The 24,265-nt window shown below is 38.5% G+C and overlaps 2 protein-coding genes across 3 annotated transcripts in view; both read right to left on the bottom strand.

Annotated features, from left to right (window-relative positions):
• Positions 1–284: 284 nt before the first annotated feature.
• On the bottom strand, positions 285–2,490 carry LOC6579671 (cytosol aminopeptidase). The gene has a single exon (XM_002005517.4). The coding sequence runs from the start codon at positions 2,245–2,247 to the stop codon at positions 676–678; it is 1,572 nt and encodes a 523-aa protein (XP_002005553.1). The 5' UTR covers positions 2,248–2,490; the 3' UTR covers positions 285–675.
• A 4,764-nt stretch (positions 2,491–7,254) lies between these two features.
• The window catches only part of LOC6579670 (semaphorin-2A), a 55,236-nt gene continuing 38,225 nt past the window's right edge, over positions 7,255–24,265 (bottom strand). For both annotated transcript variants that reach the window (XM_032729807.2, XM_002005516.4), the window contains exons 3-15: positions 21,090–21,177; positions 20,961–21,012; positions 16,869–16,937; positions 15,690–15,797; positions 14,037–14,174; positions 13,805–13,937; positions 13,123–13,479; positions 11,948–12,176; positions 9,874–10,210; positions 9,628–9,791; positions 9,410–9,562; positions 9,199–9,307; positions 7,255–8,590 (exon numbers count right to left, since the gene is read on the bottom strand). In XM_032729807.2, coding sequence (XP_032585698.1) covers positions 8,519–8,590; positions 9,199–9,307; positions 9,410–9,562; positions 9,628–9,791; positions 9,874–10,210; positions 11,948–12,176; positions 13,123–13,479; positions 13,805–13,937; positions 14,037–14,174; positions 15,690–15,797; positions 16,869–16,937; positions 20,961–21,012; positions 21,090–21,177 — 2,009 coding nt within the window. In that variant the 3' untranslated portion in view covers positions 7,255–8,518. The remainder of the gene's footprint in view (positions 8,591–9,198; positions 9,308–9,409; positions 9,563–9,627; positions 9,792–9,873; positions 10,211–11,947; positions 12,177–13,122; positions 13,480–13,804; positions 13,938–14,036; positions 14,175–15,689; positions 15,798–16,868; positions 16,938–20,960; positions 21,013–21,089; positions 21,178–24,265) is intronic.

Here is a 24,265-nt window from a genome sequence, read left to right as displayed (position 1 = left end):
TCGTGGGCAAAAGAAAACAAGTCAATTTTGATTTACAAATGTCTCGAAATTTGACAATCTACGAAAAGTTCAAGTGCTGACTAGGAGATGCCCTGTAAAGAGCTGATATATGATAACATTTATTATTCATTCCTCTATGCATAAGACAAACAATTCATTCAATATGTTTTATCTCTCTTCTCGATTTCTTTTAATCACTCACACCTCTTCACACTTGATGCTATATAATTCCCATCTGACGATTCTCAAATATGAATCTAAACTCCAATGAAAACTCTTCACCGTTTGTCTACATTTGGTTTTATTTGACTTATCATTTAAAGAAAATGCTGCTTGAGGACAGGGGTAAATATCGAAATCTGATTACAGTGCCAAATATAAATACAATAGAATATACGATAATACATAGAATTTGTCTATAAATAGAATTTCGACATATTTAATGGCTGCCAGAACGAGTCCAAGTCTAATCTAAAAGTCAATTCATTCAGATCCCATTACAGACCAAGAGAGATGAGAATTTTTCACTTGTTTTTTTTTTGGTACATTTCGACTTTTAATTGTCACTCTATCTAGCGCTAACTTGTCCATTTTATACACGAGAGCCAAACGTACATATCGGGAGGAATACATGAGAATAGAAAAATAAACACCAACAATCGAGGGATGTCTGTCTTAAGTCTGGGCGCAGGCTAGCTGATACATAAACTGAATGATCGTGCGCGTGGGCCGACCAGTCATACTGTCCTTGAGCAGATAGGGTAGGGTGTTGATCTTGGTCAGCATGCCGGTGCCGCGGATATCCAGATGGGCCCAGTCGAGGCAGGGCACCAGTGTGTGCAGTATGGCCGCGGCCAGGCAGGAGGAGGCCGGACCCCGGCCGCAGTTGCTCATGTCGTAGGTGGTGTTCGTGGTGACGATCTGTTTGAAGTAGCGGAAGAGGGGCATGCGCCACACGCGATCCCCCGTAATGCTGCCCGCCTTGCGGAACTGCTTGGCCACGTACGCCGAGTTGCTCCACAGTCCGGTGGCGCTGCCGCCCAGCCCGCAGTTGACGCCATCGCCAATCGCGCCCACGCTGACAATCATTTTCGGCTTGAAATTGGCCTGGGCGTAGAGCAGCGGATCCGCCAGCATTACGACAGGCGCCTTGTCGACGTTCTTGATGCCGAGCGTGACGCCGTTCAGCAGTGTCACCACGTCGCCGCACTTGACGGCCATGCCGGAGGGCATGTGCTCGCAGAGCGGCAGCACGGCCGAGATGTTCATGGGCAGCGAGAGGGCGGCGGCGGCTCGGAGGACGCCCACGCAGACGGCCGCACCGGACATGGAGCCGCGGTACTCGTCCATGCCGGTCTTCTTCTTGAGGCAGAGGCCGCCGCTGTGGAAGGTCAGGCCCTGGCCCAGGAGCAGCACCGCCTTGTCCTCGGGCGATGTGCCGCAGTAGGTGCACTCGAGCAGCAGCGGCGGCTCGCAGGAGCCCTTGGCAATCATCAGGAACGAGTTGAGGCTCATGTCCTCGATCCAGTCCATCGAGCGCACCTCCACGGAGACGCCGCACGGACAGAGCGCATCCACGGTGGCCTGCGCGAAAATGGAGGGCGTCATTTGGTTCGCGGGGGTATCGGAGAGACGACGAGCCAGATTCTGCGACTCGGCCTTGAAGAGGCCGCGCACCCAGCCATCGTGGTCGCCCTTGCCATACATGTGCAGCTTCGGTGTGGGCAAGCGGTTCTTCTTGCGCTTATTGGCGTTGTAGCGCCACACCGCGAGCGCCGCGCCCTCAGCAGCCTGCTCTGAGAAGTCCATACCGTCGACATGCACCTCGCTCATGCGTTGTAGCTGCAACGCTCGTGCGCCAGTTCCGGCGGCGATGCGCGTGTTCTCCATACCCTCGTCCAGTTCCTCGGCCTCGTTGTAGCCGGCGCCCGATGGGCCCATGCCCACGACGGCCACCGTTTGGAATTCACCCTCCAGGCCATTGAACAGCAGCCCCTTGCCGGGCCGCCCATCCATGCCGCGCTCGCGCACCAGGCTCATGATTTTGCCGCCAACGGCGTCGTCGAGCAGCACACCGTTCTCCGAGGACTTGATGGGCTTGTCCCCGTCCTTCTGATAGATGCCGATGACAACTCCCTTGGGCTTGTCGCACTTGCTGGAGAAGGCGCGACAGCGCATCGCAGCCGACTCGCAGCCGAGCAGCCGACGGGCCGAATTGAATATACGCAACTCACGACAGGCAGGCATTTTAATCTGTTCTTCTTCTTCTTTTTCTAGTTCTTCGACGGCTCACAGGGCGTGTTTATATTTAAATATATATATATATATATTTATAAATATATCTATACTATATATTATTTACACTTCAATTTTACTTCACGGAAAATTTACGAAAAAAAAAATAAATAAAGAAATGCTAAATTTACTGTCCCAATTTATAAATGATAAATATTTTTTTTAACGAGCTATATCTGTGCTCAATAAGGCAAGCAGCACTAAACTGAGGCATTTCGTCTCAGCTGTGCTGTGGCCCAGCTCGAGCCCAGGAATTTTAAAGCCACAGCTACTTTGTGCTCGAACTTTTTTGTTTCGGCTCAAATAACTGTAAAGTTGAAGTCTATAGCCAGTCAAAGCGGCTCAGCTTAGAGTGGACTCATTATGCAAACTGCATCATGTCCTTGTTGAATATCGTATGAATTTTAATTTGTCGCCGGATGCTGCTGGCCAAGTGCACAACCCACAGCAAATACAACAACAACAACAACAACAATAACGACGACAATAAGTATAATTATAATAGGTGCACATAATTAATTTTCCAAGCCAGTGAATCGGGCATAATTTGGCTTAATATTTTTTCGTTTTTTTTTTTTTTTGGTGCGAAAAATGCGCCAAACAGCGAACCAGATGCCAGGAGCCACAGGACTCGTTAGCAGGCTAAAAGAACATTTAAGCTTGTGTTGCCAACGAGAGTGCAAATAGGGCTAATCGGGCAAGACTTTAACCGTTATTAAAGCTATATGCTTGAAAGGCATTTGGAAATATTTCCAATAATTCAATCTGTCCATTTATAGCAATAAAATTAGCTCAAATGAGTAAAAAAAAATACAATTTGAAAATAATTATTCATATGTATATATTTTATGGGTCTGCCACGCCTTCTGCTGCCGGTTATATACATTTTCACACAAATATTATACCCAGAGACTAGTATAATAATTTCTTTATTATGTGTGGGGGGTAAATTACATCAAAAATCGAGATTCTATAAAAAACTCGAGATTCTATAAAAACGCGTGATCTACACGGACCTAGGAAAAGTCTCTGGCTCTTATATCTTATATCTAGACCGACAGACGGACAGGGCTAAATCGACTCAGCTCGTCGCCCTGATTTAATAATTACTTATCTTACTCAAAGAAGTAATCTGTGCTGCCCAAAGAGTTTTCAAATGATTTCAATTTGATTATATAATAAAATTTACTTTAGCTAATTCTTCTATAAGTTATCTAGAAGCCTCAATATCAAAACTGCCAACTGCCTGTAATGAATTGCTAGAATTTTGCAATTAAAATTGAGCATCGTCCTGCAACCACATACATATATACATATACATATATATAATTTGTGTAGTTTTAATAATGCTTATCGTCCTGGGCATGCACAAATAATTACGATTTGTATTTGTCAAGCAGCAAATGGAATTCAATTTTAGTTCAGCAAAGTGTGGACTTATCTTTGGCAAAATGTTTGAACACGAATACAAACGTCGGCCAACTGCCAACTGCCAACTGAGAACTGCCAACTGAGAACTGAGAACTGAGAACTGGCAAATGCCAGAAGCATAAAAGTGTTCAAATGGAAATACGAATTTGTAGCTTGGTATTTGTCTTGCATGGCCCAAGCAAATGTGTGTGCGTGTGTGTGTGTGTGTGTGTGGACATATCTGAAGCAGGGCTTCGTTGAGGGTGTGCAAATTAACCCAATAATCCTGATGCAGCAGCAGCAGCAGCAGCAGCTGAAATGCCCGAAACCAAATTTGAAATTTTGTTATTTCTCACCTTTGCGCTTGACCTGTTCGCTTGATAACACAGACGCACGACCAAGACAGATAGACCAGCAAATGGATGCCCTGCAGCTAAACACACACACACACACACACACACACACACACATAGATATACAGAGCAATGCAAACAGAGACAAAGGGACAACAGAGAGACAGAGGCTTGTGGCTTAGCTTTTTGGTCCAGCTGCTTGGCCAGGTCGCACAATCATAAATGTCGCCTTGCTGGATGATAAAATATTTGCTCAAGTTGAATAGTTCAAAGTATTTCATTTTAAATTAACATTTGTCTTTGCGCACTCAGCTGGAATTATGCAATGTGCTCGCCGATAAGCCCAATTCAGCTCGCAATCTTTGCCTTTTGCGTTCTCAGTTTGGCCAAATTAAAATTGGAATTGAATTAATGTGGCTAAGTGTGCTTTAAGTGCGGCTTTAATGTATGGCTGCAGGCCGTTTGGGGCCAGGTAGCATGCGAAATGGCATAAAGCAAAGTTTAAGCCATAATTTAGCTGGTTCGCTCTCAACTTTTGGCCATGCACTTTGTCTAGCTTCAGTTAACACGCTCGCAACGAGTGTAACCTCCCCCAGCTGAGCTCTGCCCTGTGACCCCCATGTGGGCGTGTGTGTGTGTGTGTGCGAGTGCTCGTGTGTGTGTGTATGATGCTCACGCATGAACACATTTTCGGGTCGCATTCGATGCTGCAGCTGTGCTAAAGGACTTCTCGCAGTCCTATTAAGCGGCTTACAAGTAAAATGCTGCCAGATTTTAATTGTCTGCACGGAAGAAGTCGAATAGTGTGAGCAACAACAGCAGCAGCAACAACAACAACAACAGTGGAAAAGCACGTAGCACACACATGAGGGCCACGTTGCGTATGCGCAATGTGACATAGACTGCTGCGGGCTTATTTGGCATGTGTGTGCGTGTGTGTGTGTGTGTGTGTGTCTCTCTTAAGTAAATTTCAGTGTAGTACATGGGCCTGGCAAACACTTACGGTCTGTTGCGCATCAGCTGCCTGTCATGGTTTAGCAGCCAACCAAGCCAGCGAACAATGCAGCAGAGACCCGAATTAATTGTACCTGATGGGAGCCAGCGAGGCCTCTTGGCCATATTAACTGATCAAATTTCAATGCAATTGCAGGCGCCAAATTCAATTAGATGGCATAGACGATTATTTTTCTTTTATTTTCACTCCGCGTGCGATAAAGTTGAAATTGTTTTTTAATACTATTTGCCGTTAAAAAAAAGAAGAAGAAAAAAAAAACGAAAACTGAGCAGAACACAAAAAGAGATTAACTGCTCGAGGGGTTTCAGCTAAAATTTGCAATTTGGATATTCAACGTGCGCTGGACACAATAAAATAATGAGCACCGAAATTACACAAAGCGTGGAAAAATGGCCGCGAGCACCATTAACCGGGCCCCCAGAGTGGAAGGCGGCGAAATGAATTCTAAAAGCTTTTGCGCCAAAGTGTTGACAACCATTTTTGGTAATATGCTCAAGCAGGCCAGGCCAAGCAGGCAGGCCGAGCAGGCAGCCAGGCCGAGCTGTGGCACCCTGCTGCGAGCAAAAGGATGCTAAAACAATTACAAGGACTGCCAGCAAAGCAACAACAGCAACAACAACAAAGACAACGACAATGACAGGCGCAGATTCCAGCAAAATTTATTTGCTGTGCGATAATTTTTAAGAACAAAGACGAACATTTTCCTAGAGCTTCAGCAAAGTGGGCAACAACTCGAGAGAGTGCGAGGGTGCGAGCGCTGCCCTCTGCCTCTATTTTATTGGGGCAGCGAAGTCGACCTTTGTATACATAAGCCAAAGCGCTTTAATTAGCCAAACGGCCAAATGAAAGGCACAAATTTCCGCCAAAGCTCGAAAATTTCTAATCAAACTCACAAATTTCAAATCAAATTTTAAATGCGCAAAATTGTGCTGAAATGAAGTCAGAAACTGAAGTCGTCAGCATGAACCAGAAATATCAGATATACGCTATATATATATTCATACATATATATTGTTGTAATAATTCATTTGGCTTGCTGTCAAATTAGCTGTGGCAAATTATTTCAAGTACTTTTTGTTGTTGTTGCTTTTCATTTTCATTTTTATTTTCTTTTCATTTTCATTTTTATTTTTATTTTCTTCTCTCGGTTTTTTTTTACGCACTGATTTAATTTCTCTTTCGGCAACTTTTCTAATTCTTTTGTGATTGTTATTTGCGCCTTAGCGTTTTTTTTTCTTCTCTCTTCTTGTCTTTAATTCCTTATTGCCATTTCAATGTGTTTGGCGTTTTGTTGCTGCAAAGCCAACAATTTGGGGTAGTTGTGCATGAAAATGTGCCTCGGGCTGTGCGATTCTGATAAGAATTTGTAGACAAGCCGCAGGCTGAATGCCCGACTGTGGCATACCCTGTTTTTGCCTGATTGCTAAAGCTGTTGGGTATTAAATATTTTAAATGTGGATTTCATTCAATTTGAATTTAAATCTTAAGTTAATTGAGCGAGTCTTAATTAACAATCAATAAGGGAACAAAAGTTTTTAGGGGAATACACCAAGATTTTCATGGATCATAGAAGAACAGCTTCAGCCACAATATTTTCAATTTTAATTAATTTTAAACTTTTCAATAACTTTTTTAAAATTAATTTTAAACTTTTCAACAAATTATTTCCTTTACCCACTAAAATCTAAAATTTCAATTCAATAAAAACATTTCCTCATTTTATAAATATGTATATTTTACATATATCTTCAACTACATTCCCTTGTACTGTCAAGCTAATATGCCCGTTTCTTACACAAATTCCATCATATTCCTCATTTAAAGTTAATCTAGAATATAAAGTTGATTATATTTCTGATTGCCCACAAAAGTCAAGTAAAAAAACATATTTTTGCTTACTTTATAGATAATTTTTTATTAAAATTTAATATTTTTTTTTACAACTAAACGCTTAGAAACTAAAATGTCGTCGATTTAACTTAAGTACAGATAGAAAAGTATGCTAAAAATTCATGATCTCATAATTTCATAATTTCATACTTTGCGCTGGGCAAGTCTGTAAAAATAGTGTAAAATAAAATCGAGTAAAAATTCGTTCATGCAACAGTTTTACATACAAATGTTGATAATAATTTGGTTGATCGAGGATTGAAATTAGTTTTAAAATGGAAACTGCATAAATGACGAAATGCTTTTGCTATTTTATATAATATATAATTATTATTATTATGTCGTATATAAACTATGGACCGATTTGATGTAAATTGTTTGCTATATATATATATATTATGTTTATGTGTACTTTTATATAATTCAGCTTCAATGTTTTGTTTTGTTTTGTGTCGTTTTGCTTTGCTTTGTTTTGTTTTATACGATTATATTGCTTATTGATGTTGTTCTTTAAGTTCAGTTAGTTGAAAAGCAGATTTTCATTAATATATATATATATATATATATATTGGTGTATATATGTATATATATGTGGCATGTTTATGAATGCGAATCCAGTTATTGTGTATGAGTGTGTGTGTGCGTGTGTGTGTGGATATCGTTTAAGAGGGCAATTAATAAATTTATCAAAACTTAACATCACATTGCTTCTCCGATTACATATAGTTTTATAGTTCGATATAATATTAAATATATATATATTCTTGTTGATTTGTTTATGAGTTCGAATGCTTGAAATGTGATTTATATATGTATATGTATGTGTTAGGGTTTATGTACTTGTAATACTTGTTCGTTCGCTCTTCATTTGCCTTTGTTAGTTGTTAGATTTAAGATAGAATTACATATATTAACATTTTGAAACGTTGCGTTACTTTTAGTTGCAATAAGTATGCTTAATTAATTGTATTTACTTTAATTCGATTTCAATGTTTATAATAACGATATGAAGTGATTTGATTTCCACTTAAATATTGTTTGCGTTTGCGAGCGGCAGTTGTAAATTGTATTTTATTTATTTCTTTTTTTGTAGCTAGCTATTTTGTTTTATCAACTGTAATTGTTATTGTAATTGTAACTGTAACTGTATGTGCATCTCTAAATGCCATAGACAAGTGTCTCTTGAATTATTTATTAATATCCCATCAGCTCTCATCGTATGTTGAATAAATGCACTGTACTGGAAGTGGTTGCTCTATACACATATGTAAATTGATATTCGTATAAATGCAGTTTGTAGGAGTTCATGCTTAACTATGATGATTGATGATTGATGATTGATGATTGATGACGATGGACTATGCGGCAACTTAAGTCAAAGTAGGCGCTCAATAATAAAAATAATTACTATTTTATTAACTCCAATACGATTCGATACGATTTGATTTGATTTGATGCAGTTTGTTGTTGTTTTTGGGAAGTCTTGACGGATTAGTAGAAACGCTTAATGGACATGGATGTGTGGCATGGTGACCGTGAGGCTATTGTCGTGGTATCAAACGTTGTTCTTGCGGAAGATATCATTGGGATGCTGATTGCTGCTGAAGTTCTGGCGCGTGGAGCATTGCTGCAAGAAACGAGACGAGTCGAAAATAGACAAATGTTGTATTAAATGCGTGCCGTAAACAGCTGTGTTAACTATTATAAGCATATTACTATATATGTACGTATGTGGCCCGATATGACGTACGGCAAATGATTGCATTTTAATTGCTTGTTCCGGCCATGTGGCGCCAATACCACCGACGCCGCCACCACCACGTAGGCAATTACCAACCATTGAGGTCGCACCTGAACACACACACACACACAGAGACAGCGAGAGAGAGAGATATAATATACACATGTAAAATAGTGGCATTGGTCAATCGAACCATATTGAGACGCGACCTGGTTGCAACCGCTGCGCCTGCCAGCCAGCCAGCCGCTGCTGGACGTTGGTGTTTAGATAATGACAGCTTAACTACTTTACACTGTTTGTGATTTGACGTTGTGGTGTCAGTTAGCCAGCAGGCTATTAAAATAATTGCCGGCCAAATCATTTATTATGGCATGTGCCTGCCCCGGGCGCTACCTCTCCGTCTCTCTCTCTCTCTCTCTCTCTGTCTGTGTCTCTGTGTGTGGCGCTCATTAGCGCTGCCTGCGGTGATAATTTCAATCTGGATAATAACTTACCGCTTGCTTCTTTTCCCAGGACTTCATGGCTGTTTTATACTTCTCGAATTCGTGACACCAATCTGAATAGATTTTCTGATAGTCGTTGCTTTTGTTCGGTGGCGTGCATCTAAGCGGGGCAAACGAAGCGACAGAAATGGTTTTGTAATTAGCAGTCAATTTAGGGTTATCCAGGTGGGTTGGCCTGGCTTTGTAGTGGTACTACACTCACCTGTGTGCGTCGACAGTTATGTTGTAGCTGCATAGCAGCGAGCCACCCAAGTGGCAATCGTAGCGTCCGCCATCGGCCTCGTTCACCGACACCACGACCAGGCCGCGCTCCGTTGTCTCAATGTACTTGGTGGGGCTGTATTTGATTTCATAGCTGGCCAGAAATGCATAATTATTATATGTAGTTTATGTGTGAGGGCTAACGTCATATCCACTTACCGTCCCCTGTCCTTGGAGTGATGGTACCAGGTGACCTGCTCGTTCTTCAGCACCTCCGGTATCTTGACAAAGCAGCCCAGATGCACGCTCTGGCCATAGGTGACGACGATTTTCTTCTTCAGCACACTCGAGTCGCAAATGTCGCTCGTCTCGTTGGCCACATCCTGCAACGATAGATAGTTGGGAGTATTAACGCAGTGCTCGTTGCTCGATGCTCGATGTTGTGGCTGTAGTGTGTCCACTTACCTGCAGCAGATCCAATTCGTATGGCCGGCACGTGTTGGCCTCCTTGTCCCAGCCGCAGTACGGATCACGCACACAACGGAAGCAATTGTCGTAACGGCGATTGCACATGGCCAAATCGATTTGCTTGATGCGATGATCGGTGCCCACATAGAGTGACTTACGTGTCTGGCTGATTTCCATCACCTGGATGGCCTCGTTCGGCGCCACCTCGAAGATGTCCAGCAGCTTGGACAGCGACTCGCCGTTCCGGTAATACTGCACGATTTTATAGATGCGCCCCAGATTGGTGCCCACGTAGTAAACGGTGTACTCCTGGTTCAGTATGTCGATTTTGATTCTGACAAAGGGAAAGTCGTAAATTCGAGATTTAAATATGCATTATGTGTATGTGAGTATGTGAGTGCATGTGTGTGTGAGTGTGTGTGTGTGATTGTGCGTGTGTATCAATGGCTTTCTGCTGGATTCAGTTTGATTTCAGTTATGGAAATTAAATGCTTATTTAATATGATAAATGGCCCGCATATTAACGAATTAAATAGCCGCATCTGTGTGCATTCTTCTTCTACTTCCCCTCTCTCTACCTCACTCACTCTTTCATTAATAACGTGCTTGCAACACCTGAACGTGTTGCTGTTGCTGTTGCAACTGTTGTAAATGCAGTTATTAAAATGCATTGCATGATTTCAGGTAAAATATTGCAGAGCAATTAATGCACATAGAAACTCACTTCTTGTTTAATGCGAATTACATTTTTTTGTTAAATATATTAATGTTCAAATAATTCATTTAATTTTTTTAATTTTAATTTTCACATATTAAAAATAGATAAATAATTTTTAATATATATTTTATTTATGATATGATATTTATGATAATGTTGTCAATATCAATAAATTTTGCCATATTAAAACCGATTTATTTTTACATTTAATGAAATGAGCAGAAGACACAATGAATGATAGTTAAATAATATTTTGTAATAATGAAAAAGTTAAAGGAATTTTATGAAGCCTTTTTAACTTATTTTTTATAGCATAAAGGTATATATTTAATAAATTATTTTACTTTTATATTCTTATTGAATCTTTAAAGGGAAATTAAAAAATATTTATGAATAATAAAAAATAAATAAATAGATATATGTTATATTTTTCTCTCAATGCAACAGATTCATTCACTATGACTGACTTCAAAAGAAATTTAAAGTATTCTTTTTAAATTTATTAAGAATATGCTTCACATTCTCATTAAATTATTTTAATTTAATAAATAAACAAATATTTGACTAAGTACATAATATGACACAATTCTAATTATGCATATTAATAACTTTTTATTTACGCATTTGAAATTTACCTAAAGACTTTTATTTACCCAAATACTTTTGCTAACCGCTCATAACTTTCTTAGCCAAAGAATTGCTTTACTCTCGACTCGGCTTACTTTCCAAATTATCTCCATTATCTCACAGCAGCTGGCGCATTAGCTAATTGCTTGGGCTTGATATATTTCCAGATGAAAATGTAAATTGATTAATTAAATTTGAATTTCTCATTGTCGTTCGATATAAAATCCTATCCTATCGAAACTATTTTTACTCCTTCATGCCGGCATTAATCTATGCTGTGCTAAAAGGATTTTCAATAGACAAAACTACGAAATTCACTCAACAGAAAATATATGTTATTTATTTTTATTTTAATTTTTTTTTTTTTTTTTTTTTTTTTGTTTCTGCTCCATGAAAGGTGTAGTAGTAAATGTGGGAAATTCGAGATGCGAGCAACACTTGGTTTATTTAAAGCAAACGAATAAACAACAAAATAAATATTCGTACATTGATTTTCACTTTAACAGGCCAAAGCCACAAAAAGGAACGAATCGAAATGGGGAATACAAAAATGAATTAAAAAGTACAAAGTGAAACTGAGTACAACTGTCTCGGCTGGACAGAAGGCATATGTGTGTGTGTGTGTGTGTGTGTGTTGAGTACTTTAAATGAATGTGAGTACATGTATGTATGTATGTATGTGTACAAGAGACAGAGAGAGAGATAACAAGTAGAAATAAAACTTACTTGTCAACAACGAGCTTTGTGAACACCAAATCCCTTTTATAATAGACCGGATTGTTGTGCTCGTGATTTACGGCTTTGTCCATAAGTGGATGCGAGCGTATGAAATTGAGTACGGTATCTGGCAGATTTGAGGTATCGTTGACACATGTGCCGGGTCGCGGATCTGGCACGCGAGAGTTCAGCACCGGCAGCCAGGCGGAGTTTGAAGAGGATTGCTCCTTAAATTTGCCTGCAAAACAAAAACAAAAAAACAACGAATGAAAGAAGAGCAAAACAAACAGATATAAGATAAGAAAAATGAATATGTAGATGTGTATATATATGTGTGTGTGTATGTAATTGTGTTTCTGTATATATATGTAAAGGATTATGGTTAAGACTTATGCACTAGCAACTGGCATAGTTGGATACTTCAGGTGCACGCAGCGCTCTGTTCTGCTGTGTGTGTATGTGTGTGTGTGTGTGTGTGGCAAGTGTTTGCAATGAAGTTTTAAATCTGCGACCCCAAAGTGTCAGCTGTTGTGCAGCTAAGCGTTAAGCGAGCAAACGAGCAAACGAGTGAGTGTGTGTGCGAGTGTGTGTGTGTGTTGGGGCTATAATCCATTCAAATGGATTTTCTAATACGATTTATGTTGCTCCACGGCAAGCGAAATTACAAAACACTCAACACGCTGAGTGCTATGTGTGCTCTGTGCTCTGTGCTCCATGCTCTGCTCCGCTCTGCTCAGTTACTATTGGATCTGTGGAAGCTATTGGATTTATTGTTAAACTCGAACTGTCCCCGTCCGGTGTGTGCGCTGTGAATCGCATGGGGGCCAGCTGTAACCCAAGGTGCTGGCGTTTGCAAATAAAATTTGCCGATAAGTTGCATTTGCCATTTGCTATTGCCATTTCTATTTCTATTTCTATTTCGATTTTGTATTCCTATTCCTGTTTCAGTTTCAGCTTCTATTTCCACTCAAAGCACTTGGGGCGTGGGCGGGAAAACAAAAGAGAAAATTGCACATCACTTGACGTTGACAGTTGGCAACATTGTGGCCAGGATAACGTTCGTTCATCACATCCATTTTGCACACAGCACTTAACATGCACACATATAGACTAGCCCCGCCCCTCCCGCACCACACTCTCTTTCTATATTTATATATATATATATATTTAAGTCTTGCACTCACCATTGAAAGCGGCCTGCACCTCGTTGATGTGGAAACTGCATACGGCTGATCCAATCAGGCCATTCGTGCTGGTCGTGAACGTGGCATAGAAGCGCGTCTTGTCGTTGGGCAGCTGATAAACCGATTGTATCTCATTGAAGTAGAACGGAAATTCGCCAGAAATGCTGCAGTTTAGCCGCGCCTTCAGATACGTGGCCCAGTTGTGGGCCAACAGATTCTTGCCGCCCACATCCTTCTTGCAGACGCGCGCGATACGCGAATAGACCGCCTTGCCGCAGTTAATGTACTCGACGGCCGTCTCTCGGAAAAAGAAGTACACGTAGTCGCCAATGTCAAAGGAGCCCACGAAATTGGGTTCTGCAAATAGACAGAAAGAGTGGGAGAGGGAGAGAGAGTTGGATGACCAAGCCTCTGTGAGTAACGATCTACATAATTGGATGGCCTAAGCCGCTTAGCCTTGGTCCTCTGCCACTTCTGTATCGCATCAGTAGCTGAAATAACGCCCCAGTGTGCGTGCCAATACAAACAGTGAATCCCATGCGCGAAATCATTTTCAACGCGTCACAGAATCCTTTCTGTTTCTATTTTTTTTTGTTTTTTTTTTCTTCAATTTTATCTACAGTAGCAGCAGCTGAACCAAAGCCGCCGCATCAGCTCGTGGCTTTCTCTTCTCGTTACTTACTGTCCAACCACTTGGAATCATATTTGAGCGTACGCTTGAATTTGTATTCCAGGCGCTTTGCCGACGTATTATACAAATCCGTTCGAAAGATCACAGTATCAGCCTTAGTGAATTCCGCATTTGTGCCCGAGTACTGTGCAAAGAATGCAAAACACACAAGAAGTGAGACAAAAACAGATTCGCAGTGCTGCGTGCAATGCGTGGAAGCTCTGCATATGAATGGGTTACTTACCAGGCCAGGCAGTCCGCCCGGATTACCTTCCTCCACGTAAATGGCCGTTGAGTTGTCCAGGGGATCGTAGGGACACTTGGCTATACCAAGCCCAACTCCGATCACATACTCCGAGCGTGGCAAGTGAGTCAAATTGGACTGAATGCGTAAAGTAAGGGAAGATAGATGATATAGTATATACATATAAATAATATATGTAAGATATAGTAAATTTATAGTATATATAGTAAATATAATAGTATTTGATATTAATGAAACATATTATGGTAAATATATGTATATAGTTTTTTAGGTGGCATTTCTTTTGACCATAAAAGTTTTCTTCATTTATTTATAGTATATATCATAAAAACCCTAATATATCATTATAATTGCATTTGATCATTTGATGTTAATATTTCATTTTGAATAATAAATGCGTTTACAAAACCTTATAAAGGAGAAAAGTAACCCATTTAATATTTATTAATTTCTCTACTTCGTTAATTTATTGAACTTAATAATTTTCAGTAATACTTTTTAAATATTTTTAAAATTTTAATTTTCACAATTTTGATAAGATAATAAAAATATTAAATTTAAAGAAATATTCGCGTTACAGAATATGAATCTTTTTTTATTTTTTGTTTATATTGTTTTTTTTTATTTAAAAATTTTTATTTTATTATAATTAATTTTTTATTGTCTATATTTGATTTATTTTTTATATTTCGTATTTTATTTATATTTTCATTTGCCTATTTTATTTTATTTATTTTTAATATTTTTATTTAAGTGAAGATCCCAACTCTTTCCCTATCATAATTTCATCATGTCATATTATGATATTAAATTTCTATACATATTTCAGTTGCTGTTTACTCACTTCTGCAGCACCCTTAATCATTTAATTATATAGCGTTTTGATAGCTTTGTGCTTTGCTATTATCTTCTGGTTTCATTGCAATGGAGTGCAGACCCGACTTAATGCTTGTCCGAGCACGTTCAAGGAAAGCCCGAATAAGTTTGTGCTAATTGTTGAGCTGATGCCAGCTCACCGAAAGGCTGAATACAAAGTGCAAAAAACTTGCCAAATATTGTTTTTAGTTTCTGGTTGAAGTTTTTGCCAAATCAAAATGCAAGGTTTATTGCACAGCCAGTGCACCTGACATGATTCCGTGTCTGTTTGCGTGTGTGTGTGTGTGTGTGTTTTGTATGCTCTCTGACTGCACCTGCTGCACACTAATGACTATTTTCACAACAAGTAGTCAACACAAAAGTTATATAACTTCTATATATATATATATATGTATATGTATCTATATATAGCTGAACGACTAAGGACGACATAAAAGAACAAGCTCTATTCAGTTCATATATACAAAAGGCCATATGCGTTGCTTTGTGTTCTCTGTCGCTGTCGCTGTCTCTGTCTCTTTCTCTCTGTGTGACTGTTCCTGGATAGCGATCTAAAGTCAACAGGCAAACACACACAGACACATAGACTTGCAGCACAAGAGCTCGCTTGATATTTGTGGCAAGTCTTTTGAAAAGTTGCGTAGCTGCATTATCATTGCTACAAAAAAAGAAACTTGTCCTTGAGCAGCGACAGCGACAGCGAGAGCAACATATACATATATGTATATAGAGAATGAAAGCATGTTATGTACTTACATAGATGACATAATCCTTGGGATTGTGTGCATTGGTGCCGCAAACATAGAGCCTATCGCCTTGCTGCATTGATTGTATGACGCGCACATGGTTCTTGCAATCAAAGACCTGGAAAGAAGCATTGAAAAATAATTGTAAAAGGAGATGATATCGCTGTGTGTGTGTGTGTGTGGCTTGCCATAAAAGTTCTGCCACAACAAGCTTACACACACGCACATAAAAATAAATCAAAACTTGCGTGTGTGTGTGTGTGTGTGTTGCAGAAATAGTACAATTTGTAATAGCACGCGTCGCTGCAGCCACTGCCGCTAAATCAATTGGCAACAATGCAATGCTGGTAAATCCCTGCCACAGACGCACAGCAGCAGCAGCAGCAGCAGCAGCAGCATTATGATGACTTAAGCAACACACACACGCACGCACACACACACAGACACAGGCACGGGCAGATAGAGCGCAAGTGTACACCAAAAACAGTTCAATTGACATCTAGATACAAGCCACAATCAGACACACACACACACACACACACTAATACACATGTACATGTAGCATATGGCTGACTCAGTGTATGTCTGTGTGGCATGCAACTGAAACTGAAGCGCACGAAAAACTCGCTACAAATTGAAAAGCCACAAATAAATTGAAAGAGATTTCAAATGAAAGGATTTGCTGTCACATTATAAACGAGTTACAATAACAGCCAGAATAACAGAAGCGTCAGCCTCAACCGGAGCGCCGCTGCATTTGCAAAGCGCAGCACTTGAAATTGCTGGATGCGTCAGTGGATTCCGGAGTAGGAGTCGGCGCTATATAGAAATAGGAATCGGATTCGGTTTGGGAAATTGGAGCAACTCGCGTGCGCGCTCCACAAGAAATTGATTCAGCCCAGACGCTACTTCATATTGTAGTACATATATACATGTGTGTGTGTGTGTGTGTGTGTGTGTAATCAGTAGCTGCTGCCGCGATGCCAGCATATGATAAAAAATCAATCAACCATTGAGCATGTCACATCGCAGCTGCCATTAGCGACTTATGCAGCATTGCCATAAATAGAGTCGATGCCAATGCAAAATGCTGATTGAATTCATTTACCATAGACATACTATATAAATATATACTATATATGTATATAGACATATACGTATATATAACTGTAAATCGTTCAGCACTTACCTGACTTTTGCCTTTGGACACACAGCTGACCACATCATCGCGAGTTGGCTCCAAGTTTATGACATCGCGCTAGAAAAAAATAAAAAACAAAAAGATATTAATTAGTTTTGCAAATATTTAATAAGAGAGACTATTAAAAAGGATCTACACAGAAATATATATATATCTAGTTCAAATAAAAATTTTATACATTATTCTAGAATTTTTTTCTTTTTAAATATATATTGATTACTCTCAAAGAAAATTGTTATGTGAATCTTATATTTACTTTGGCGAATTTTCCATATGATTTGAAATTATTTTAACAGACATCTAGGAATTCTAAATAGATGATATTGAAGGTTCAATTGCTAGTTCAATAATAGCATTGTTAGGAATTAACTGTTGGCTACTTCCTGATCTCTGCTGACACGACGAGAACAAAGTCAGAGAGCAATGAATAACATCGTTAACGATCGAACAGAAATCTTTATTTTCTAGTTTTCTCTCTGCTCTACTTTTGCCCCGCCCATTTGACTGAGTTCAATGGAGCTACTGGAATCTACTGTCTATGTAATAGTATTTATGCGAGGTTAGTTTAGTATGTGCATGTGTGTGTCAGTGTGAAGATCGTATGCATAGACTCTCCCTTCCTCTTTCTCATTACACGAACATCAATCGTATGTCTCCCTAAATGATCTTCGTGAAAAGAGCGTCACACGAATAGATCAACGTAAGGCACTCAGCCGAAGTCTAAAACGAAAAGAACCGAAAACTGCTGCTCTGAGCGAGAGGTTTTGCATATATTTCGGTTGATTTCACAAGAAGAGAGAAAAGAGGAATAAAAAATTTTATCTCGATCCAATCACTTATAAAGTCAATCAATAAAAATGTACTAATATTATTTTAATATAATTTTGGCAAATGAAAAAGGTTTACTATTTTTTGTAATTTTATATAATTTTATAAAAAATACTATTTAAACAAAAAAAAAAAAGAAACTTTTAGCACTACAAATTAGCTAACATCAAGTCAAATTCTTTTCAATTCTTAACAGCTTCTCTCTGCAGGTGTTAATCAATTACAAACTCAATTGAATATAAACTGTGAATTGCAATTCAACGTCATATGCTCCATACTAATGGCGTTTGCACTGGAACAACTCCTGAAGCTGAAATTTTAATATTCAAGCATTTATATGCAGTCGCCGCTGGAGGCGTCTAGGAGTAGTTTCTTAAGCAAAAATGGTTTCCCGATTTCCTCCATATGTGTATATATATATATATATTTTTTTTTTCGTTTTTGGCTACATTTGCCGGTGGTGCGGCCATAAACTACAACTAGAGGCGGTGGCTGTGGGCGATATAAGGAACCGCCAGAAGGCCAAGCGCTGCTTGTGGCATGCTTTCAAGCAAATTGATTTATAAATCACGTAATGTAACGAGCACATACGAAATATTTTCAAGCGAAATGCGCGCACGCACCGCACCACACCAAACCACATCGCACCACCTATCGAGGGTGGGAGTGGAGCAGAGCTGAGCGGCGCAGCGCTGTGCGTCCACATAAAACCAAAATCATGTATTATTTAGTAAAATTTGCATTTGCCGCATAAAGCAGCCGCAGCCGCAGTCGCTGTCGCAGTCGCTGTCGCAGTCGCAGCCAGCAGTGAGCACCTTGCCACTGCTGTAGGCCACTACCAAATGATGCCCAGGGCGAACGCAGTTACTCGCACTGTATGTGTATGTGTGAGTGTGCAAAATAGCACATAAAATATATTGACAGATGCCGGTTGGCAATGCCTGGCTGACTGCTCGGCTGCGATGGATATGGTTTGAAAGCAGGTGGGCAAATGTGCAGGTGGACAGGTGGGCAGGTGGGCCGATGGGCGTATGTCTCGAAATGGCTGCAAAACGTAGCGTCTTTCGGTTTTATGATACGTTTGCGACCAGGTTTCAGGCAGCCAGCTGCAGGCAGCCACAGCCGCGCACAACGTTTCACTCATAAAACAAGCTTTTGTATGACATAAATTCATAAACAGCCTCCCACAGGTGCGCACACCTTCACTATATGAGTATGTCGGTGTGTGTGTGTGCGTGTGTGTGTGTGTATCGGCTTTCACGAGTTTCGATAATTCGCAAGTTTTGGCATTTATGGCCAAATTATTCACAAGCGCACACACACACATTTACACCAATTGAGCCTACAGCTAGACACTGGCATTGCAGAAAATATAAAATTGCATAATATACATTAAATTGCATTTTCGTCTCTCCCAACATAATTATATTATAGTTCTAAGTTTTTCTTCTCACCTATCAGAAATCAATATTTTAACTTTATCTTAGATATGCATAATTATAATGATTTATGATTACTTTCCCATTGCATATAAATCAGTTTTTTAATTTTTCTAAAAGCCAATTACAGTGAAATAAACGTAAATTCAACTCGTGAGCAGAAAGAAAACAGAACTTATTTATAAGATTGCCAAAATATATTAATGTGTGTACACACTGGCTAAGGTGAACCGTTAACTGGCAACAAGTTGACCTTTAGAAATATTTGAGAAAAATTAAAAATATACATAAAATTGTTAAAAATTTTAAATTTTATATATACATATTTAAATAAAAAACGAACATTTTTTAAATATTTTTTTTTTTTTACATTTTGTAAACTTAAAAAATCATAAAAGCTTGATGAGCTTTTTAACCTCTTTTATAACATTTTTTTTAGATAATTTTGCTAGAAGCTTTGATTTTTAAAGCATTAAAAAAAGTATTTTTTTTATTATTGTTATTGTTATTAATTATATATAACTATTTATATTATAATTATTTGCAATGATATATTTAAAAAAAATATTATATATATTATATTATTATTATTATTTGTTTTTTAATTTTTAGTTTTTGATGACTGTTTAAATTTTATATTATTTCATATATTTTATTAGACTTAAAAGGTTTTTTTTAATTATTTTTTTTTTTTTTAGCTTTTTGTTGTTATTTAACTTTTATATTTATTTAAATATTTTATTATTATTTATTTAATTTAACAAATCTGGAAATTTAAATAATTTTTAAATTTTAAATTAATATAATATTGTACTCATTGAATTATTTCATCCCCTTTAAAACTTTTTCATATGAATGCCTCTCTTCAATATTGCGGAATACATTTATAATATGTATGTTGTTTTTCGCGCAGTGTACATAAATTATGCGGCACTGAGCCATTACCACACGAAACGTGGAATCTGGGCTCGTGCATGGCAAAGCGGAATGCCCATAATGCAGCCCCCAGAGCGCATATTAAATATGCTTCTCTCTTCTGTTTCTGTTTCTGTTCGGCCTCTTTTTGTTTTCCAGCTGCGGTAGGTGGACAGGGACACGTTGCCCGTTGCCCGTTGCCAGTTGGCAGTTGGCAGTTGGATTTTGGTAGCTGAGTAACTAAAACAGATATTTTTCACTCGCTTACATCGGGGAATCGAAGATTTCTGGCTCGCATTTGATGCGCGCCTCACGTCCCCGACGTCCCCCATATCCTCCACATCCTTTGACCCTGTGAGCCGAGTGTGTTGACAACGTCCGACGATAAAAAGTATTAGGCTAAAAGGAAAGGCGGCTTAAGCCAGCAGCGGCTGTTTGGCAACTACACACTAGTGTACACGCACACGCACACACCCATAAATGCCTGTCTGTGTGCGCGCTTGTGTGTGCATGGAAAAGTTTGTGCGGAAGGCGCGTAATGAATTTTTAAAAATGTGCCGCAGCGTGGCATAGCTTGTTTGCCTAAAAGCGTGCTACACGTTTTATGTGCGCTCGCTGGTTGTTAGATTTGTGGCCAGGGGAATTGCGAACAACAGCAACAAGAACATAACAACAATAGCAACATCCAATGGTCCACTCGACAAGCGAGCAAAACAAACGGAGCTCGTGGGAGCTTAGCCTAAAAGCAAATGCCAGGATTATATATGCTTATTGTTATTGCTCTGCATAGTTGCTATAGTTGCTCTCGCTGTTGTTGTTCTTATTGTTGTTGTTGTTGCTGTTGCTGTTGTCAGTTTATTATAAATTAATAGGTAGCAATAAATGCATTCATACTTACATCACAATACGAAGAGGAAATATTTTGCAAATTCAAACGGAATACACGATCCCTGCGAACAGAATAGATTTGGATTTTAGCTTGGCCAGCATTTAAGGATTTGGGATTACACCCGGTTAGGATACTTACATGGCGCCCACATACAGTGAGTCGCGCTCCTCGCTCAAGTGGAACGTGCGGTAGTAGAGCTTGCCGCATGTGAATTCGCGCACATGATCTGCAAAGGGAAAGAAAAAACATTCGCATATACATATTATTGTAAATAGTTAGCATAGTTCATTCTTCGTTCAATATTTAGACAACAAATTTTCTTAAGTGGGTGGGCCACGCCCCCTGCTCTGCTCCAACTAGAATTGCAATTCGAGTCGAAGTCGGAGTCAGAGTTGAACTCAGAGTCCGGCACAAATGAGCGCCTGTCAACAAAGTTTATGCAGAGACATTGACAAAACGCAAACACAGTCCAGTCCGAAAATGCGAGGGGGCAGGAGTACGCAGGGTGTCTGCTCTATAGCACAAAGGACAGGCGCACACACACACACACGGACAGAGACAAATATATGGCAAAGGAGCTGGCTGGCTGGCTGGCTGACTGGCTGGCGGGCGCCTGTGAGTGAGATATCCCATTTCAATCAAATGACATTTTGACATTTCTCTCAGTGCTGGACACTATCGCCGGCGTCGGCAAATGTAGCCAAAGTGCAAGCTTTAAATGTTGTTTATTTACTTTTAACTTTGGCCAACACAAATACGCTGCACTCACACTTGCAAACACCAATACACACAGAGAGAGAGACTTGCTTAGATAGCAAAATGTTGTAAGCAGTGCGTAAAAGGCAAAGCACTGCACTCTTGCTCTCTATCTCTCTCTCTCTCTCTCTCTCTCTCTCGCTGCGAAAGTAACTTAATATTTTGTATTTCAATTTACAAAAGTTTGATCAACTTCTAACGGTGCACGTTACCATTAAACATTAAGTTTAACGTGTTAAATCTGTGAAAGTTGCTCATATGTGAAGCAAGTCAACTAAAATATTAGTCAACTTGGCAGCCCGCAAAAATATGCTATGAAAATTAAAAAAAAAAGCAAAAATTCAAATTATTATAATATATGAATTAGACTATATTATACATTAAAAAATTTAATTTTTAATTTTACTTTGTATTTACTAAAAATAAATAAATTTAATTAGTATTTTTATCATATTATATATAATAAATTAAAGCTTCTTTTATAATAATGTTAGATATTTATATATTATTTATAAATATTAATATTGTATTCTTGTATTCTATTAAATATTGTATTATATATATATATATATATATATATATATATATATATATATATATATATATATATATATATATACATATATCTACATACACTTCGCGTCATCAGGTTAGCGCCCCCCCTTACACTCATTTTCTTTTACGTTTTTCTCTTTGCCTATTGCACGCAACTTCTTGGTTTTTTTTTATTTCATTATCATCATATGAGATGTCTCTCATACCAAAAAAAACCGCGAGTGAAAACCCGTTATGTTTTATTTTATATTCTTCTGTATTTTCGCAAAAATGTGTGCACTTATTTTGCGTCATCAGATTAGCGCCCCCAAATGCAATTGTAATTATCTTGCTTATTTTGGCAATTACACTCACCAAATTTTTTGTGAAGCTTAAAGTATTCAATATATTTATAGTATGGGTAAAGAAACAGTTTTATCTTTGGTTGAAAATCAAAGATTGAGGCATACTTTGAATCTAGACTATGCAACCATAAAATTGCTGAAAAATCAGGAAAAAACAGAAAACTAAGTGGCAATTTTCTTACAAATAGGGAAAACTATGGAAAAAACTATATAAGCGGCAATAATCAAGTGATTTCAGAAGGAAATAGAAGAGCATTAGTTCGAGAAGCTTCGAATTCCCACGAATCGACCACCAAGATTAGGGTTAAAATCAGTGTTAAGACGAGCTTATCAACGGTCTAAAGAGCAATTAAGAAAGTTAATTACTTAAAGAAACAGAATGTAAAAAAAAAGACACCAGTCGATATGCTGAGAAAAGAAATACGCATTAATTTTGGCCGGGCGAACATGACGTGGTCTACCCAATGGCAGCATGTTGTCTTTTCTGATGAGAAAAATTGAATTTGGAAGGAGCTGATGGCAAAATTTATTATATCCATGACCTACGCATAGAAGAACATTATGTGGAACGGTTTCCAAGCCGTTGCGGCGGGGGGTGGTGTGGCATTGATGTAGGGTGCAATATCTTACTACAGCGCTTGTAAGCTTCAATTTTTGACATCGCGCATGAACGCATAGGACTATAACATCGTGTTTAAAACTGCTGTTCCGCATTTCTGTAACCTGTCTGAAAACCGGCATTAGATTTCCCAGCATGATAATGCTCCAAATCCAAATCCTAATCCCTGAAGTCCTGGATTCAGGGCCAAAAAATTGATCTCATGGAGTGGCCACCATATTCACTCGACCTTAATATCATTGAAAACGTCTGGGGATGGTTGATCAGGAAAGTATATGAGTCCGAAAAGCATTATTGTGCAAAGATAGAGTTGATCGAAGGTACTGAACACGCTTGGTCAACCATATCCTTGAATAATATTGAACAACTTTATAATTCCACTCCTAATCGAATTTTTGAAGTAATTTCAAACAAAAAACGGCACTACGCACTACTAATATTACCTAAAAATAATAATAGCTTAAAATACAGGTGTTATTTTTGGTCATTAACTTAAATAAATTGAATTTAGCGCAGGGGGCGCTAATCTGATGACCAAATTTTTGTTACATGTTTTTTGTACATTTTACAAAAAAAATTATTAAAAAATAATCCTTATTGTTACAGTAGCCATTCTTTTTGTATTTTAAAGAGAAATAAATGGAGTATAATGTAAAAAAATTTCAAAGATGGAGCTCTGCTGGTTTAGATTTTATTTACCTTTGAGGTTGAGCGTAAAGGGGGGCGCTAACCTGATGACGCGCAGTGTATATACAATATACACAATATTAATTTTTATAATTTATGAATATTATATATAATAAATAAAAATTAGTTTTGTAGCTTTTTTCTCATTTTTTGATTGCCAAATAACAAATTGTTAAATTAAATATTGTATTATATTATTTCAAGTTATTTCTTATCATTTCCATGACTTTAATTAACAATTTGGAAAAATGCTAATCAATAACTGTTTATAAATTGTTGGCCACAATTTGATATTTCGAACGACTACGATTATTTGTATGTAATCATGTTTTCATGTAAGCAAACATGTATAT

This window comes from Drosophila mojavensis, unplaced genomic scaffold, assembly GCF_018153725.1.
Source record: "Drosophila mojavensis isolate 15081-1352.22 unplaced genomic scaffold, ASM1815372v1 contig_80, whole genome shotgun sequence".
In the NCBI taxonomy this organism is placed as follows: domain Eukaryota; kingdom Metazoa; phylum Arthropoda; class Insecta; order Diptera; family Drosophilidae; genus Drosophila; species Drosophila mojavensis.
This window is presented reverse-complemented; position numbering and strand designations above follow the sequence as displayed.